This window comes from Gymnoscopelus braueri (genome assembly GCF_963280865.1).
Source record: "Gymnoscopelus braueri genome assembly, chromosome: 21".
NCBI lineage: Eukaryota > Metazoa > Chordata > Actinopteri > Myctophiformes > Myctophidae > Gymnoscopelus > Gymnoscopelus braueri.
The window spans coordinates 48,296,240-48,316,625 of record NC_137623.1 but is presented as its reverse complement, the minus strand read 5'-3'; the positions used below and the strand labels follow the sequence as shown (position 1 = coordinate 48,316,625).

General features: G+C 45.0%; 1 protein-coding gene across 3 annotated transcripts in view; it reads left to right on the top strand.

The window, feature by feature from the left end:
* Positions 1–18,677, top strand: part of LOC308077640 (guanylate-binding protein 1-like) — a 66,605-nt gene extending 47,928 nt beyond the window's left edge. Inside the window, exons 10-14 of one of the 3 annotated variants that reach the window (XM_080418454.1) lie at positions 12,446–12,491; positions 15,192–15,338; positions 15,524–15,616; positions 16,729–16,864; positions 16,994–18,677. In XM_080418454.1, coding sequence (XP_080274580.1) covers positions 12,446–12,491; positions 15,192–15,338; positions 15,524–15,616; positions 16,729–16,864; positions 16,994–17,128 — 557 coding nt within the window. In that variant the 3' untranslated portion in view covers positions 17,129–18,677. Of the gene's footprint in view, positions 1–12,445; positions 12,492–15,191; positions 15,339–15,523; positions 15,617–16,728; positions 16,865–16,993 lie in introns of those variants that run through there. The other 2 variants (XM_080418453.1, XR_013932418.1) reach the window with 2 other exon arrangements.
* Positions 18,678–20,386: the final 1,709 nt, after the last annotated feature.

The following is a 20,386-nucleotide window of genomic DNA, read 5'->3' as shown; positions in this document are numbered from 1 at the left end:
TAGTTGTGCCCAGGACAGAGGCACCTTCCTGGGGCAAGCGGTGGGTTCAGCGAGGCCCAAAATCATGGTTCTCAAAAAAAAAAAAAAAAATTCTCTAAGTGTCTGCATGGGCTCCAGAGGTCCCCGGGGACCCCCTGGAGGGCCCCCGGCCGAAAATCTCAACTTTTTTCGGCTTCACGATCTGCTCTTTTTCGGGCTAAAACGGGCGGTACCTCCCGGACCGTGGGTTGCCCGGGTCCCTGGGTGGCCGCCCAGGCAAACTGCGGCCGAAAAACCCGGGAAAAAGTGTGAAAATCGCACTATGTTTGCAGGCCCCGCGAGGCCTGGGGCTCTGGCCCCTCGCCTGCGTGAAATTTCGCGTGGGGGGAAAGTGGCCACTGGTGCCAGAGGATAGGTGAGGACCATGCCCAGGAATAGGCTCCTTCCTGGGGTGGCGGCGGGGCGACGAGAGGCCCCAAATCCTGGAGGTTTCGGAAAAAAGCCGGGATTTTTTCAGAGTCCAGAGGTCCCACGAGGCCCTGGGCTCCCGCCCTCTCCCCTGCGTGAAATGTCGCTTGGGGGGAGAGGTGGCCACTTGTGCCAGAGGGTAGCTAGAGAGACCATGCCCGGAACCGGGGCATGGTCCCGGGGCAGTGTCGGCGCCGCGAGGGGCCCCCTTGTCCTGGATCTCCGCGTCGTACCTCCCTGTCACCTGCCCGTAGCCCAGGAGGCGTCTGGCTCGTGCCTGCCTCCCTCCTTTGAAAAAGTCTCCCGGTCGAGACGCCCACTCGCTCCAGAACGTATCTATGGAGCTTGGCCGTGGCCATGCCCGAGGCGAGGCTCCGTCTGGGGACGGCGGCGCGGGCCACCTTCCCCTGGATCTCCGCGTCGTACCTCCCTGTCCCCACCCCGGGGCCCTGGAGGCGCCTGGCTCCCCCTTAACTCCCTCCTTTGAAAAAGTCTCTCGGTAGAGACGCCCACTCGCTCCAGAACGTACCTATGGAGCTTGGCCGCGGCGAGGCCCGGCACGAGGCTCCGTCTCGGGGTGGCCCGGGGCGGGCCGAGCTGGGCGCCGGTGGTGGTGGCCATGGGTCCCTTTCCCCCCTCCCCGATAGGGGGGAAAGAACCAGGAAATTGGAGGCCACGGTGGCCATCGGGTGTATGGGAAGAGAGAGGCGAGAGCCCGAATGCAGGGCCCGCCGTCGGCCACGGTGGCCACTCTAGTCGAAGCACTCGGGGCTCGGCGAGGAGATCCGATTGCCGCGGGGGCGCGAAGGCGTGCTCCGGAGACTCCGTTTCTCAAACCCTGCTTGCGTCGTGTACTCCGGCGACCGACCAAACAGCTGCGTAACGGGCCACGGGTGCCGATCCCCCGTAACATGCCGTCGACCTGGCTAGGGTCAAAGTAGGAAGTGGTGACTGCCACAGTGCGCGCCTCCGGGAGACACTGCCGCCCCTCTCACGGGGGGCCTTGGCGGCCTCCGCGGACCGGCAACCCTACGGCGCGCGCCTCAGCTGGGCGCGCTGTCGCGGCGGAACAGGAGGCCTACCTGGTTGATCCTGCCAGTAGCATATGCTTGTCTTAAAGGGTGCTGCAGACTTGTGTGAGTTGGGCGTGCAGGCACTGCCAATTGCCCACGCCGGGACAGTACCTTATATGGGTGTAGACCACATAGGTTGCGCACGCAGGAGTTGAACCAGAGTTTGTAAACCCGAGGTCCCGATAGTAGACCCGCAAGGCAAGTTACCTTGATGGGGTTGGGGGCGGGGGAACTTGACATGAACCTGCGAGCAGCTGCGCCTAGGAAGCGTAAGCGGACTGAACAGGACCGCCTCTATGACCCAAGAGTAGACCTCATGCAGAGGCACTTGGAGGATATGCGTAAGACCATTAAATGTATGGCTGCACAACAGCGCCGCCTTCTGGATCGGCCACACGGCTTCTCCATCAAGGCTTCCAGATCCTGATGCTGTTTCTATTGTTACCTCGGGTAACCTGGATGAGACCGACAGCTCTGGCTGCGGCTCCTCTGGGCAGGTGGATGTTGATGAGGAGGTTGAGGCTGGCGCCGCCTTCCAGCAGGATCCGGGTGATCCTGTGTTGGGTGATTTCTCCATAGTGGCACTGCTCTCACGGCAGCAGTAGCTGCTGGCGTGCCTCCTCCACGTTCTCCGCCAAGGGCCTCTGTGCTGGACTGGAACCCTAGGAACCGGGGACAGGCCCCTCTCCCGGTGTATTGTGATTTTGTCAAGCACCTGCAAAGGTCTTGGGCACGGCCCAGGGAGGCTGCTGCACCCCGTTCTACATTCAGCACCCTGCATGGTGCTGCAGAGCATGGGCTAGATGGCATAGCCAGAGTGGGCCCTACTTTTGCTCTGTTGGCTGGGGCTCCAGCCACAGGCAATAGGGCTGCCCGTAGCCCAAATAAGAAATGCCGGTCCACTGATGGGTTGGTGGTGAAGGCTTATCAGTCTACAGCCATGGCCTCTAGACTGGCGAACACAAATACACTCCTACTTGTGTACCTGGAGGCTCTGATACATGATCTGGGGTCCAAGCACCCAGCTGACCTCCTACGAGAATTGAAAAAGGTTGTTGACACCGTAATCCAGGGTGCTCACACTCAAGCCACGGTTCTTGGCAATTCCTTGGTACGACTGACCATGGCCCGACGTCAGATGTGGATATGTCTGACCTGGCAGATGCAGACCGAACTGCTGTCATGGAGGCCTCGATAACTCCTGGGGAGCTGTTCGGGCCTGCAGCAGAGGCTACGCTGGATGAGTCCCAGAAGGTCAGGCAGCGCACTCAGTCCATATGCCAGCCTGAGCGGTTGAGGCTGGTGGCTCGGGAGCCTCCAGAAAGGCAAGGGGGCTTGCAGCGGCCTCGTTCTTCAGAACCGAGCTCCTCTCTGGAGTTATGGGACTGTGAGGCGGGGGTATCCCCCGCAGCAGGGGCGGGACCCTCAGCGTTCCCAGCCTCGATCTTGGGAGCGCACCACAGGGGGATCTGCCAAGCCCCGCCAGCACCCCTTACGGTGCGAGTTGACTGGTGCCAGCTTTTTCCAGCACCGACCTCAGCGCTTGGCGTCAGTGTACCTCTTGTCCGTGGATGATCGGTACTCTGGAGTTTGGGAGACAAAAGTAAGGGACCAATCTCGTTCTTCCGCTCTGGTCAATGAGGTTCTCTGCCTTGCTGGGGGAAGGTGCAATAAGGCTTCTCTCTCCAGGAGAAATGAGACAGGGTTTTTATTCCAGCTACTTCCTTGTCCCCAAGCGGACCGGAGGCTTTCGCCCAATTCTGGATTTGAGGCAACCTCAAGGTGCTTCCCTTTCGAATGCTCTGGTTGAGAACTTTGTTTCAAGCCATAAGGGCAGGCGATTGGTTCACAACAGTGGACCTTCGTGATGCTTATTTTCACATTCCAATCAGGCCGGCTCACGGGCAATTTCTCAGGTTTGCCTTTCAGGGGAGGGCTTTTGAATACAACGTCCTCCCGTTCGGTCTGTCCCTGTCAGTGTTGGGTAGTAACGAATTAATAATAATATATTACTGTAATATTATTACTTTTCCCAGTAACGAGTAAAGTAAGGTATTATTCTGCCAAAACAATAATATAATATAATACCATATTACTCGGTCAAAAAAGGCCTCGTTACTCGTTACTGATGACGAGTGTCTTTTTTTTTGCTCATTCATTCATTTACTCCCTCTCCGTCTCTCGTAGAGGCAAGTTGTCGCATCATGCAAAAATAGAGTAGATCTACAAGCTATCAACCTACGTCAACAGAGATGCTTTTTAGCTTGCAGATCAGTTCTTTTTAGCACGCAGCCTGCGCACAGTTATGACGTAGCGCATGACCCGTATGCGACCGTCGTGTCGTGTATTTTCTCCGCCGATTTATAACTTCAAAAAGCTCTCATACTTCTATTTTTAGGCACGGAATTTACTTACTGTATAAGATATCGTTCGGATAGAATTTAGTTGTTTAACTTCATATATATGGTAAATTAATCATGACAGAGCCTATTTAAAAATAAAAATTCAGAGAACCGGCAGGGGCAGACAGTGACACGCATTGTATCCGAATAAAGCAACCTATTTTCGGCATGGCCCTTTCAGAAGTCCCCCTGCGTCACTTGTCTGGTGGTCAGGGAAACGAACTGCTGACCTCTATATCATTGGTTCTCAAAGTGGGGTCCGGCGACCCCCAGGGGTCCTTGAGGGATTTCCAGGGGGTCCCCAGCTAAATGATAGATTAGGCACCAAATGGACCCTTATGGGTCTGTAACTCTGAGAGTGTACAAATGGAACCAAATGGACCCTAACGGGTACATTTGGTTCCATTTGTACACTCTCAGAGTTAAATTAACATAGATTTTACAATATAAATTGCGGTCCAAGTGATAGAAATTCCATTAAATGGGGGTCTGTAGCCCTAATGCATGTCAAACTGGGGGTCCTTGAAATTAAAATGGTTGAGAATCACTGCTAGAGTCGTAAAAAATCTTCTCTTATGGGGGTCCCTGGCATATCTTTTGAAATGGGGATCCGCGGGCTAATAAGTGTCAATTTGGGGGTCCTTGACATGACAATGTTTGAGAACCACTGCTCTATATCTCCTCTCCTCTGACCCCTTGCTCTTTGGCTAATTAATATTGACTGGTGTAAGATATGTTGAAAAGGTTAAGAAATGTTCAAAAAGTTTACTTTATTGTTTCAGTTTTTGAGACGCTGCAGCCAGTGTGTGCAGTTCAGATTGATGTTGTTCCTGTAAGGATAATTATTGTTCCAATTCCAAATATGGAATTTGCAGCAGCAAAATACTTAAAAGAATAAAGACTGTTGACTGTTTTCTATTGTTCCATTAAATTGGATTCAGTTCTAAAAGGCTAAAAACTGTACACGTCTTTTCTTTTGCGGGGGGTGCGGGGAAAGTGTTCAACTATCTCGATGACTGGCTAGTGTGTGCACTATCAGAGAGCCTGGCACGGACTCAGAGCCACACAGAGGTTGTGTTGGAACGTCTGGTTTTGCACGGGCTTCTGCATCCCTGCATCTGAATGCAGGAATGAGCAGCTTAGTCCCGGCCCAGTCAGTTGAGTATTTTGGACTGTCACCATGAAAGCATGCCTGACACAGAAAAGGAAGGTGACAATCAGGAAATGCATCACAGACTGCATGTCACACAGGTCGTTGTCTGTGAGTTTTAGAGGCTGTTGGGCCTCTTTGCAGCAGCTGCCCAGGCTGTGCCTCTGGGCCTGTTGCACACGCGCCCGGTCCAATATTGGTTTGGACGCCACAAGTTATGTCTGACGCCACAAGTTATGTTGGCCTCCTGCACAGCAGGGGTAGAGTGTAAACCTCCTTGCGATAGAGGCGGTTTGCTGGCTCTGAGACGCTTCCTCCCAGTTGTGTCTGGGAAGCAAGTCATGATAAGGACAGACAACACAGCCGTGGTGTCTTGCATCAACCGCCAGGGTGGGCTGAGGTCCCCATCCCTGCATGCAAGAGTGCACCAGTTGCTCCTGTGGGCACAGTCCCGGAGAGATTTCTATCTTCCGGGACCCCGGAATGTAACAGCAAATCTCTGTCACAGGGAGGTCCCCAACCTGGCGAGTGGCGCTTGCACCCCCAGGTAGTGAACCAGATATGGTTTAACTTTGGTCGGGCAGAAGTAGACCTCTTTGCCACAGAGGAGAACACTCACTGTCCTCTCTGGTCGTCAATGCATGGACCACCAGGACCACTGGGGATAGATGCTCTGAACCTTTCATAGCCTCAGCAGAGGCTATATGCTTTTCCCCCAACTTCCTCTCATGCCGGCATTCCTCAGGATAGTGAGGTTGCTGCACGCCCAGGTACTATTGGTGGCACCGAATTGGCCACAGAGACCATGGATGAGAGAGATCTACGAGATGCTGGAGGGCCAGCCATGGCGTCTTCCAGTCAGACTGGACTTGCTGTCACAGGTGCAGGGCAGGATGGCACCCGAAGCCTCAGATGATGAGGCTTCGTGTGTGGCCCTTGGGAGGCGGCGTTTGTACACGCTTGATGTAGACTTGGTGGTGTGATTGGCTGGTGTCCCAATCTACCTTCACCTGAGTTTATTTACTTTACAGTTAAATATGAGCACCCTTGGTTTGTGCTCCAGAATGTTTGTTTCCCTTGATTGGAACATTTCAGTTTGGTAATAACCTGGAGAATGTTTTATAAACATGACTTTCAGTTGACAATACAGTGCTTGAACTCTGTTGTGTTCTGCTGTATTACTGTGATGAGGTTTACTCCTCCTTTATGGCTTTTCACCTGTAGGTTTTGGCCACTTCACTCTCCTCGTGACTAATTTGGTATACTGTACTATGTACCATGTTGACACATGGTTACAGGTTCACTGGAAATGAAATAAAACGTATGTACTGTAAACACGGTTTTATGAATGTCTGTAACTCTGAGAGTGTACAAATGGAACCAAATGGACCCTAACGGGTACATTTGGTTCCATTTGTACACTCTCAGAGTTAAATTAACATAGATTTTACAATATAAATTGCGGTCCAAGTGATAGAAATTCCATTAAATGGGGGTCTGTAGCCCTAATGCATGTCAAACTGGGGGTCCTTGAAATTAAAATGGTTGAGAATCACTGCTAGAGTCGTAAAAAATCTTCTCTTATGGGGGTCCCTGGCATATCTTTTGAAATGGGGATCCGCGGGCTAATAAGTGTCAATTTGGGGGTCCTTGACATGACAATGTTTGAGAACCACTGCTCTATATCTCCTCTCCTCTGACCCCTTGCTCTTTGGCTAATTAATATTGACTGGTGTAAGATATGTTGAAAAGGTTAAGAAATGTTCAAAAAGTTTACTTTATTGTTTCAGTTTTTGAGACGCTGCAGCCAGTGTGTGCAGTTCAGATTGATGTTGTTCCTGTAAGGATAATTATTGTTCCAATTCCAAATATGGAATTTGCAGCAGCAAAATACTTAAAAGAATAAAGACTGTTGACTGTTTTCTATTGTTCCATTAAATTGGATTCAGTTCTAAAAGGCTAAAAACTGTACACGTCTTTTCTTTTGCGGGGGGTGCGGGGAAAGTGTTCAACTATCTCGATGACTGGCTAGTGTGTGCACTATCAGAGAGCCTGGCACGGACTCAGAGCCACACAGAGGTTGTGTTGGAACGTCTGGTTTTGCACAGGCTTCTGCATCCCTGCATCTGAATGCAGGAATGAGCAGCTTAGTCCCGGCCCAGTCAGTTGAGTATTTTGGACTGTCACCATGAAAGCATGCCTGACACAGAAAAGGAAGGTGACAATCAGGAAATGCATCACAGACTGCATGTCACACAGGTCGTTGTCTGTGAGTTTTAGAGGCTGTTGGGCCTCTTTGCAGCAGCTGCCCAGGCTGTGCCTCTGGGCCTGTTGCACACGCGCCCGGTCCAATATTGGTTTGGACGCCACAAGTTATGTCTGACGCCACAAGTTATGTTGGCCTCCTGCACAGCAGGGGTAGAGTGTAAACCTCCTTGCGATAGAGGCGGTTTGCTGGCTCTGAGACGCTTCCTCCCAGTTGTGTCTGGGAAGCAAGTCATGATAAGGACAGACAACACAGCCGTGGTGTCTTGCATCAACCGCCAGGGTGGGCTGAGGTCCCCATCCCTGCATGCAAGAGTGCACCAGTTGCTCCTGTGGGCACAGTCCCGGAGAGATTTCTATCTTCCGGGACCCCGGAATGTAACAGCAAATCTCTGTCACAGGGAGGTCCCCAACCTGGCGAGTGGCGCTTGCACCCCCAGGTAGTGAACCAGATATGGTTTAACTTTGGTCGGGCAGAAGTAGACCTCTTTGCCACAGAGGAGAACACTCACTGTCCTCTCTGGTCGTCAATGCATGGACCACCAGGACCACTGGGGATAGATGCTCTGAACCTTTCATAGCCTCAGCAGAGGCTATATGCTTTTCCCCCAACTTCCTCTCATGCCGGCATTCCTCAGGATAGTGAGGTTGCTGCACGCCCAGGTACTATTGGTGGCACCGAATTGGCCACAGAGACCATGGATGAGAGAGATCTACGAGATGCTGGAGGGCCAGCCATGGCGTCTTCCAGTCAGACTGGACTTGCTGTCACAGGTGCAGGGCAGGATGGCACCCGAAGCCTCAGATGATGAGGCTTCGTGTGTGGCCCTTGGGAGGCGGCGTTTGTACACGCTTGATGTAGACTTGGTGGTGTGATTGGCTGGTGTCCCAATCTACCTTCACCTGAGTTTATTTACTTTACAGTTAAATATGAGCACCCTTGGTTTGTGCTCCAGAATGTTTGTTTCCCTTGATTGGAACATTTCAGTTTGGTAATAACCTGGAGAATGTTTTATAAACATGACTTTCAGTTGACAATACAGTGCTTGAACTCTGTTGTGTTCTGCTGTATTACTGTGATGAGGTTTACTCCTCCTTTATGGCTTTTCACCTGTAGGTTTTGGCCACTTCACTCTCCTCGTGACTAATTTGGTATACTGTACTATGTACCATGTTGACACATGGTTACAGGTTCACTGGAAATGAAATAAAACGTATGTACTGTAAACACGGTTTTATGAATGAAAAGTGAACCTGTAACCCTTCATTGTCACTCGGCGGTGAAGGCTGGCCCTGTCATGCCTTCCCAGTTGGTAGAAAGAGGGAGAGTGTGTGGGTGTATGACGCACTTATAGGGTGTCGTCGCACCCACAGGTGTGATTCATTTGGTATAATGCTCCTGATCCGAGGGTAGTTGTCACATGGTTACAGGTTCACTTTTCATTCATAAAACCGTGTTTACATACGTAAACATACGTTTTATTTAGTAGTTTGTTTTCTGGTTCAGTTTAAAAACTACAGCAGAGCATGAAAAAAAAAGATGGCCGGCTGCATAAGGCTGACCTTATACACAGTGATTTAAGCAACACAGCTACAGGGCTGACCTTTAGCACACAGTGATTTAAGCAACACAGCTGCTGCTAATCAAATATGTGTTAGATTTAGGTTAATCTCTCAAGAACAGATTCTGCTCTGCGTTGGAATCTGTCGTGAAGGCTCGTCATAACATGTACGCACTGGGCTACAAGTGGGCGTGCCTTCAGATCAGGAAGCAGGCCGCGCTTTACCCAATCAAATGTAGTGGGCGGGATTCACGTGTCCGTCGATCTTTCCCCCTCGAAACAAACCCAAACTAATTTAACAATAGCGTCCGCGGAGCAGACAAAACCACGGAAAGATATTCACATTTTAACTTACTCTTTCATCATAGAAACAAGTGGGCTTATAACCAAAACGATCCATGTTCTCTGGGAGAAGTGGTGTTAGTGTTCCGTGTAGAAATATTGTTAGTGGGAATGAAAACATAGTGGCACCACCGGAAGTGAAAGCTGAAGGCAGACCAAAACCCCGGTTTCCTTTGCGCACGGGTGCTACGTCGCCATTGTCCCAGAGCCAGTGAGAGATAGTACAAACAGCAGAGGGCGCTGTTTTTCATTCTCACTGGCTCTGGGTTCCCAGATTGGATTTAGGTTGACTACCGTCTATGTGTATTCACCCGCATAGCTCTGGGCACACCTAGTAATTTGATTAGATGCAGCAGCATTGCTTACTAGCCTGCCATGGTTTTGAATTCAGTCTTGAATTGAAATAATAAAACTAAACTAAACTAAACTAAACTAAACTAAACTAAACTAGCAAAAGCAAAGCAAAGCAAAGCAAAGCAAGGAGCACAGGTCCAATTGTTAATATTTGTAGACGTAATAGTAGTAAGTATTAGTACTACTATTAGGTTTTGTTTACTGTTAAATAAACAAAACCACTTCGCTACTCGCCGAAACAAAGGCTGTTTTGTGTTGTTGAAAGTCTATTCTTGGAGGTGGGAAACCTGTTTATTTTATTACAGTTGGAGCCCTCGCAGGGCAGTGGAATTCTCTGTCTATGAGCAGAGCCGAGCGCCTGGCAGGGCGTTAGAGAGAACTCGCTAACGCTCTGGACCAGGGCTACCCCCCCAAGAAAAAACTCCTATATCTTCAAGTATCCAAAGTATGCAAATACAACATCATCTATGCTGTCTAGATGAAGTACAAAGTACATTTGTCCAAATTTTTAAATAACTGAATACTTTGAAATCCACCATTACATGCAACACATCAGACTTATCTCACTCACATTCATATTAGGGCAGCACTCTCAGGAGATAGAGCCTTGCCCTTGGTGTCTAAGGTTGTAAATTTAAGCTCTTAATAAACATGTTACAAGTAACATGTTATAAACATGTAAACAAACAACTATTCAGGCATTGGGCCTTTGACTTGCTATTTTTTCTGCTGTGCAGCAGCTATAATTTACCTAACTAAAACTAGTAGGCCACTCTTGAATTACCTGAATATAACTCAAATGGATAAAAACATTAATTGGAAACAAAATATTCCTGGGATTACAGCAGTGGTGCGTTCTAACGTGTTACGCTATATACGTGTGACCTGCAGAAAATCTTCGTAGCCAAACGTCGCCCTCTACTAACCGTTTCATCCATTGAAAACGTGCTAGCTTATCTCCACGACCACACGAATGTCGTGCAGGAGAATGATTATCGTATCCCTCCGAAAAAAACTAGAGGACACCACTGGATTACAGTAACACCACCTAGCCTGACACTCAGTCTGAATTTTCATTTCGTTTCACTCCAGGCAAACGATTCAGGGGGTGGAGCCAGGCTAGGACTGGTCCTGTGTGTGTCAAACACTCAACTGACTAAATAGACTGTATGTAGGCAAATACCATGTCGGGCCACTAGGCGTCGCTCACAGGCTTTCTGACAATGTTGTTAATGTGCATGGAGGCCTATTAACATTCATTATTATTTCAACTATCCACAAGGACAGATTAGGCAGCAGTTCTTATACTTGAATTTAGTCATGTTATCATGTCTCTTTGTTTGGTACAAGTCAAAGTAAAATTTGATGCACTGTTTGCCCATTAATACCACAAAGCACAAGTATTTGCACATCACAAATGTTTCTGCTGACTAACTTCTTCTGACTGTCATATCAAATCAGCCAGACAGCCAGACAGACAGACAGACAGACGAGTACAACAAGCACTATGACAATGGATACAATAGGAATTGCATAATCAGAGGGGCATGCAAAAAATAAAGGAGAAAAAAAGGCATATTTACAAAAAATCTGATTCTATTACATGTTATGTTTAGGGCATTTAGCACTGGTCTATTTAAATCATAGTTTTGTTTTAAATTTGGGTTGTATTCTGTGCAATAACCTGACTACAGAGAATGTTGACCACATACTTATGCACTAGAAGGGAAGAGAGAATACAATTAATTCAAAATATAAGTAAGAATGGAGCCCACTAGGTATTCTGGGAACAATAAGGAGCAGACTGGGAACAGAAAGTGGCCTGGGCATTTTGTGACCAGACCGGCCCACCACCGTTCGGGGTGACTGACATGTTTTAATTCATTAATTCTTATTTTTACCCTCAAAATATAAAGTCAGGTGTCTTTGCACGCACACACGCGCACACACACACACACACACACACACGCACACGCACACGCACACACGCGCGCACACACACACACACACACACACACACACACACACACACACACACACACACACGTAAATGTGTGCCAGTGTGACTGATGGCCGGATGGATTCAAATAAAAAAATATCATGAACCTTAGTCAGAACTTCAGAAGACGTGTCTTTGGAGTTCACTTTAATGCTCTGTGATTCGCAGGTGAATATGGATATGGTCAGACTCATGGTGCCAATCTAACATTCCGTTTATGGATTGCACTTTTAGTAAACATACATAACAATACAGCCTGATGGCCTATCTGGGCTGGCTGGTATGTACCTGCTATGTACGTGCCTGGGTAACGGTGGGTTGCTGCTACAGTCACAGGTTCACATGTCTGTTTATATCACTATAGCTGCAGCAAACGTGTGTGATTTATTTAGCCAAAGACGGGGAGGAAAAATTATTATGAAAAATGTAATCATAATAGTGGGCCGGCCGATCCTGCATTTGTCCAAATGCCCAATGGTCAGCCCGCCCCTGCACATAGAGGTACATTTTATCAATGTGCTTCCACACTTTCTGTACTGTATCACTTTCAATGTTTGCCACATTGAAAGAGATACAACAACCTTTTTTGCCTTTCCAGCACTGATATGGCCTTTTCTTTACCGTAGATATCAGGCCTTGTCAAGCAAAGGGACCTATAGACAGGATCTTCTGTAGTTCTCATCTATTCCCATACTTCCAGGTGTGGAATTGTGTTAAATTGAGCAATGCTTTCTTCTTGAAATATCAGGAATATCGCTGTGTGCCATTTGATTAGAAGGGAAAATGTGGGGTGAAACAATATTATTTTGTGGGAGAACAGAGGGCTGATGGCAGTTTTTTTTCCTACGTAGGCACTGCTGATGAAAACAAACCTACTGAAGAATCCCAATGGAGAAGGTAAGAAATCTGTTTTATACATCAGAATCCCTACATCATTACAGGTACTCTTTGTAACTGTATACAGATGAAAAGCATCATGGGGGGCCTCACTTTGCAATGCACTGACTGGACAGAAGGTATACTTGTGTGCTTGCTAAGGCAATTATCTTCACTATTATTATATATATTCTTGTATTATTCCACCCATATTGTCACCTATCTTGTCCTTCATAACCTTGCGTCACCAGGCTTTCCACCGCGGAGGAAAGCCTGGGTGTTCGTTCCAAACTGGCCCTTGTGATCCGGTTTAGAAAAAAGGAAAAATAAACTATTGTCGCGCCATGAGTTAGAATAAAAGATGGACATATCAAACGATTTTTATACCAAAAAAAACAAACAATTATACCAAATTAAACACATTTTAAACTAGTTGAATCATTTTGGAGGTGTACGGCACCGGAGGTTCCGGTCGTGGGTTCCAACCACCTGATGACGTAAAGTTATTTCCGCTCCGACCGGATCAGAAACCCGAAAATGCGAAAGGGCCTTTCTGTGTGGAGTTTGCATGTTCTCCCCGTGTCCCCTAGGGTAGGTACCCTCACAAAAAGACATGCAGTAATCCTGGTCTCTATACTGCCTCCCCCTAGTCAGCCGGGCGCCTGATGTGGGGGAAAGGAACTGGTTGGAATAACGTGTTCTTTCTACGCGCTACGTCCAACCGGGGAAATTCCCTCCTGTCAGGTGATAAGAAGAGGCTTGCTAGCTCCTCATGCATTGAAGGAGGCATGAGCTCAGTTCTGGGCTCTACCTAGGCTGGCAGAGGGAGAGTAGCACCCAGGATTACATAGACAATTGGCACTGGGTGAAAAAATGGGTTACACAATGGTATTGATCCCAGGCTATGTCCTTCATACTTTTAGCTAGAAACTCTGTCCAAACTCTAAAATGTTTGAACATGTTTGTTTGCACTGCAAAATGGTATTCAGCTAGAGGGGAGCCAGATCAAATAATCAAAATGTTGACACATAATTCATAAAATCTCTACATCCAAAATCTTCACATTACACAGCGACACAGCCATTACACCACTGACAGAACGCAGCTTTTTTTCTTCAGAGAGACGGTCAAGCAGGCTGATGATTGGTAGAAGGTCTTATTGACAAGTAGAGGGAGGAGTCGGGGATAGACTGGGTACAGGCAGGCAGTACTGAAGGAATTCTCTCTGACACAGATGTTTCCCAAATTGACGGTTAAGCAGCCTGTTCCACATAACCTCTCAGACCTATTAATCGTACACCGCAAGAATTGCGGGTACATTTTGAGTTTTGAGTTACTTTTCAAGTATTTGTCCATCTTAAACATAAAATAAAAAAACAATACACTTGTCTGCCTTAATTTGAAAAAATATAAAGCATTTAATTATAAAAACAACATTCTAACAAATACATCTGAATGACAATTCTTTCATATATAACAAGTCAATTATTAATTGATTTAAATAACTGTATGATGGCATTTTACCCCAAATTTGGGCAAGTTTTCAGACTTTGTGTGACGTCACATCACTTAAGTCGGTTGTGGAATGTTTCGGAGGACATCATCATAGTTGAATAGTTAGAAAAAACACCTGGGAGGGCAAAGGTCCCAGATTCGATTCCAGGCCTCAGCAATGTGGTTTCAAACTGATCAAGAAACTTAACCCCTAACTGCTCCCCGAGCACTGCAAGCAACGACTGTTCACGCTCGTAGGATGGGTGAAATTCAGAGGACACATTTCACGTATGTGCAAATATACAGTGACAAAAAACACCCCACATTTGTATTATTATACCCTTTTGTATTTGTTAGTTTTCTTCTTCTTCTTCCGTCGTTTCTAGCAGTTCTGGCTTATCTGTGCAGTAGCTTTTTAAGAAACTCTGCATAATGGTAGAGGGTCATGGAAAACAGCCAAGACACGAAACTCACAGTCATTCGTCAAAGGGTGGCGCTATAGCAATCAATTGAAAATACAAACTAGGTAACTCATGCCCTGTTTGACGTACAAAAATAAAACTTCATTAAATATTTGCATCAAAGTTGTCACTTTGACCTATTACCTCTGCTCTGACCTTTAGATCGTCCGCTATTTTGAATTTTTGTGAAAAACGGTTAACTTTGCACGCACAAACTTTGGACCAATATCTAAAATCCCAGGTGGAGAAAAGTTTGTACGTGAAAAAATTAAAACTGACCCGGACCGTAGCGGTCCAGGCACCTAGGCTCAGTGTAGCCTGACAGCGTGTCGCGGGTTCGAGTCCCGATCCCGACGGCTTTTGCTGCGTGTCACTCCCCATCTCTCTCTTCCCATTTCCTGTCAACCTACTGTACTATCAATTAAGGCATAAAAAGCCCAAAAATAAATCTTTAAAAAGAAAGATACATTAATGCAGTGTCATATTGTTTTGAAACTTTGAAAAAATGCTAACTTTGAACAGGCATAAGTCATACCTTATTTGGCCTATACAGCCATGAGACATCTGTCACTTTGACCAGTAGCTTCGCCGTTAGATTGTCCGCCATTTTGAGATTTTTTAAAAACAGGTGAATCAGTATTTTTGAGTTTTGGAACAGAGTATGAAGTGAGGGGCCAACAAACATTTTTACATAAAAATATGTATACCTGCAGTCTGCTGTGTGTTTTGAGAAATGGAATGGTGTTTATAATACCTCTTATTTAAGATTGTTCACTTGCCTCCCAGAGCATATGGAGTCCTGGGAGCTTACAAAGAATGGTGGCTGCCAATGGCGGGTGGAGGACTTGCCTGGAGACTGTGGTCATGACTTCTGTAGAGATGGAGTGACCAAATACTTTGCCACTTCTTTTCAGTGAGTGTGTGCTGTTATCATAATGTATGCTTGTGTGTGTGTGTGTGTGTGTGTGTGTGTGTGTGTGTGTGTGTGTGTGTGTGTGTGTGTGTGTGTGTGTGTGTGTGTGTGTGTGTGTGTGTGTGTGTGTGTGTGACCAAATATTGAACGCCCCCCCCCCCCATCTCTCTCTGTGTCTGTCCTAGACTGTGTCTGAAGAGACAGGTGATTGATTTGCAAGCAAATGGCTACTCTCCTCGCTTGCTGGATGCCCAGCCTCCTGTAACAGTGGAAGACTGGTGAGAATATACTGTATACAGTATGGTCTGTCCGGTAGCTTGTGGTGGACATTTTCATTGATATTTTATTTTTTCACTCCTAAAGTGCCATAGTGTCTATGCCAATGTGCTTCGCATTTTACAATGATAGTATTTCTGCATTAACCACTGAGCCACAAAGACATATAAGTTAGTTTTTAAAAAGCCAATCTACAAGCTCACAACAGCAATTAGATCCTTCTGAACAAATCTGTTTTTGATATTTTTTCACTGTGGTCCCGTCAACTTTAATTGTTTAATTGTGAGACCAAATATTTATCCATTGTCTTAAAAAAAAAGGTTTCTCCACATTTAGCTATTTTCAGGGAATTAAGGTAGCTATTATCAACATTACTTCAAGCTGTCTTGTCCTCACCTGATGCAATCATGTACGGTACTATATATATATATATATATAGAGAGAGAGAGAGAGAGAGAGAGAGAGAGAGAGAGAGAGAGAGATATCTCTCTCTCTCTCTCTCTCCTCTCTCTCTCCGGTCTAGAGCGGATATATCTTCACGTCACACACACACATTTCAGAAGAGCGAATCTATACATTTTTTTTCCTTAATCAGTCTGAATCTTTAAAACTCTTCTGAAAACCCATCTCTATGCTAAGTTATTTTCTTTCTCGCCACTTTTTGTTTCATTGATTATCTGTATGGGTCTATTTTACATTTTGTGCCTACTGTGTGTTTTATTCACTGATCTTATGTTTGAGTTATCTCCAATGCTTATCATGTTGCTCCTTTTATCCTGCTCTGTAAAGCACTTTGTGACTATGTCTGGAAATGTGCTATATCAATAAATCATTATCATTAAAACAAAAGTTGTACAAAAGTGCATGAGAACGGTTGAGTGTTTAAGATATACAGTATCTCATGGAGTGTGAATAGCAAACAAAAGAACATTGCTTTCCAGTCTCTAAAAACACAAAAAAAATAAGAAAGAAACAGCCCACTTGCCCTATTTGTATTTGTTCTACTTACCCCGGGTAATCGGGCAACATTTGGTGTCAATATATATTTGTATACTGTGTCGGGTGACCAGCCAATAGACACAGTATGCTAATTCATTGTTCATTCATCCTGCAGGTACTGTGGGAGGACAGACTGCGGCTGTACGTATGAGATAAATGTCTGTCTGTTGGATGAGAACAAGAAAGTACTGCAGAGGTTTCAGCCAGGCACTGTGACACTGAACCCTACCCATGGCTGCTCATGGAAGCAGGTACACAGTGATAGAGGGGCAGATCTAAGCACAGACATACAAATGTAGAAGTTGTTCAGCCCTGGCATGAAGCTTGTGACATGGTTTTGATGGCAATCTGACATTCAATGTTCTTTCTTTGACCTCTAGGTGAGACACACATTCACAAGGTATGGCCGTGGGCTACGATTCATCTCCTTTGAGCACGGAGGAGAAGACACCAAGAACTGGCATGGGTGGTATGGGGTGCGAGTCACCGGAAGCTCTGTTACTATTAAGGCCTGAAGCATGAGACATGGGGAAGTAGAAGTCAGCTAAAGAACAAAAGGAGGAGTTTAGTTGCAGTGTGTAGAGGAGGCTGGGGTAGGGATGAAGCTGTAGAAAGGATAGAATGAAGGGAAAGGTGATTTTCTTTATAAAAAGGTTAGCTGTGTAAGGAAAATTAGAATTAAAGTCTAGAAGTATAATAAATGTGTCTGTAGAAAACTGCATAAATGTAGGAGTTTAGAAGAGTAAAAAGGGGGAACTAATACATAAATCTAGAATAGAGGACCTTTGATGTATAGCTACGGCCTGGTCATATGATATTTTGATATTTGGGCGGTGAAACCGCCCCTATAAGTGAGATTTGGAAAGATTTACATTTTCCTGCGCTGTGATCTGGGCCCAGGAAATTTGTACAATTATCCTGCGCTGTGATTGGCCAATCACAGTCTATTCAGGACTGTGATTGGCCAGTGTCACATGACACATGTGCATAGCCCTATATAAGAAACCATAACTTGAAAAAAACCAAAAGTTTGTTTTTTTCAAGTTATGGTTTCGTCCATCATAAAGAGTGTTTCAATAAATGTATTTATCTTTTGTACATGATTGGTTGACTCCATTCAGTATTGTGATTAGCTAGCAAGACACCGCCCACTTCACACAGGGTGTGATTTTTTTATAGTGGCTCATGTTTATATCCTGCTGTTTAAACATATAACTGCTCTAAGTTCAGCTATTCTAATCACTTAAGCCACACATTGATATATATAGACTATTATACTGTGTACTGTATATATACTGTATATTTTAATCATTAGTATGACTAAAAGTGTTAAGTTTTAGTTTAACTGTGTCATTATAACCTTATTCAAAGAAAATGTGTTTACCAAGAATGAGAGGAGATCATAGTGAAAGGGGCCCTGTCTCTCCCTCTCTCTCATTCACTCCCTTTTTTCAAAGGAATGTCTCACTGAAAATACAGGCACTAGTGGTGCCTCAAAATTAATATTAGGTCATAACAATCGTATACTCTTGTTGTAATACTCTTATAGTAATATACTAAAAGCTTTAAATGGATATCAAAATGCCATAAAATTACACAGCAGAATTCAGGGTGTTAGTTCCCAGGATATAGAAACTAAAAATGCCATACACATTGGCCAACTTATTATAGACAATCATAGAAGCTTATCAGCACCCAAAAGTTAGGGAGTATAGCCATCCAGATGCCTTCGAGGGGAGGATGAAGACGCCAAGGCTACGGTCCAGCGTGAGAACAGCAGGAAGAGTGATCAACCATCTTCGGCAACCAACAGCGACATATTGATGTTTTATGAGAATGTATATTATCGCTGGATTAGGGAAAGGATGCTTTCAGTGCAAAAATATCGCCTTGTCTGGAACATCATTACTCTGTGATTAGGGAGAGATTTTTGTATCCAGCGCGCTGTCTGATGTACTATTGATTGGTATTGTATCTCTTCTGTTTGTTTGATAATTCATTCTGATAGTTTCTTAGGCTCATAAATAATTGTAAACTTAGACTAAAGGATAATAAAAATGATTGGATAAAACAATTGTACTTCACCTGTGTAGAGAATTTCATTTAAGGGTGTTTAACGTCTTCCCATTCTACAGAATTTGAACCAAGTACCTTGCTTATTTATGGTGTGAAGGTTCAGCTCGTAAATCTAACAGCTGATACAGTAACACATCAAATAATTACATTGTTTTGTTTGGTAGAGGGATCATCCCTTTGGAAGCAATCAACTGTTTTTGATAATAATAATAAACTATGCATGATTATTCATCCAAATCATCAGTAAAGGAATAGTTTTAGTTTTTTACACTTCTTTTTTTACTTGATACTGTGCCAATGAATGGCGGCACCAGAAACAACTAAATATATAAAAAGAAAAAAGAAAACATCTACAGCACTTTGTTTGACAGAAATGGTAAATGAGATTTCAATTAAATATGCTACATATTACAGTATATGTGCATACTGTACAGTAACAACAACACATCACTTGCTTCCTTCTGGTGTAGAAGTGAACATATTAGGCATTACATTACTGATCTACAACCTCACAACGCATTGTGATGCGACACACTGAGTTTATAGATTATTTTTGTTATTTTGGAAAATGCTTAACATTTTGACATTTATGGAAACAATTGCAGACATTTTGGTTCTAAATGACCTTCTTCTGATGAAGTCATGTAAGACCAAAACATCATGTTTTAAACGTATTTTTAACTAACAATGGAGATATGAGGGTCCATGACGACGTCTAAAACTGCGGATGTTGTATTGATGGGCCTATATGAAGGGAGTTTCAATGTAAATAAATGCAACCACTTATATTAGTGGAGCGGCACAAACATTGGCCGAACACAACGCTTGGCCAGTCTGTAAAGCCGATGGTTGGGTGGTCAGTGTACATTCAGTGTACGTTCATTATCCCTTTGAAACCACAAATCAAAATAGGTTGTTGCCCTCCCGTTTTAAATTTTTCATTTGAAAAAAAAAAAATCACAATGAGAACAAAACAGGATTTTGCTAATTCATTCTTTCATTTCTCAATCTTAATAAAAAATACTGGAAAAATGAGACTTAGATGGATTTAGGCTTTAAAAATAAAAGTCTGACGCTAAAATTCAATTGTAAAATGATGCAAGCAAAATGGCCCTCATTTATAAAACTTGCTCAGACTGATAAACGGGCGTACGATCGGCGTAACTTTCTGGATTCATCATTCCATCGTCACTTTGACTTGAGTGTACGGTGCGCTCAAATCTCACGTCAGCTCCTCGGCTCGTGTACGAAAATGTTTTACATCTTAGTAAAGTGCAGCATAGTCTGACAATATGACAGCCATCTGAACACATGTCCACTCCAAAAATGTAGCTACCAAACTAATGAATAATATACGTGGAAAAAATGATTTGTAAAGGCATACATCGACTATGTGAAATTGGTAGGATATTTCCAAGTGTACAAACATACGAGCAATAAAAACAAAATTACCATTTAGATGCTTAAAGATGGAGTGCCATGATATTTTTCAACCCTAAAACCTGATCATAAGGTATTATTATTATGTAAGGATTTTTTTCAACAAAAAAAAAGTGTACAGTAAGTGTTAAAATGTTGTTTTTATGTAGACACACCCACCAGTGCATTAAGTATACCTGGTTCTCACCTTAGCACCTCCTCCACCACCTTAGCACCACCCACCTGTCCTAGTCCCTCCTCCTCCTCATGCCCACACC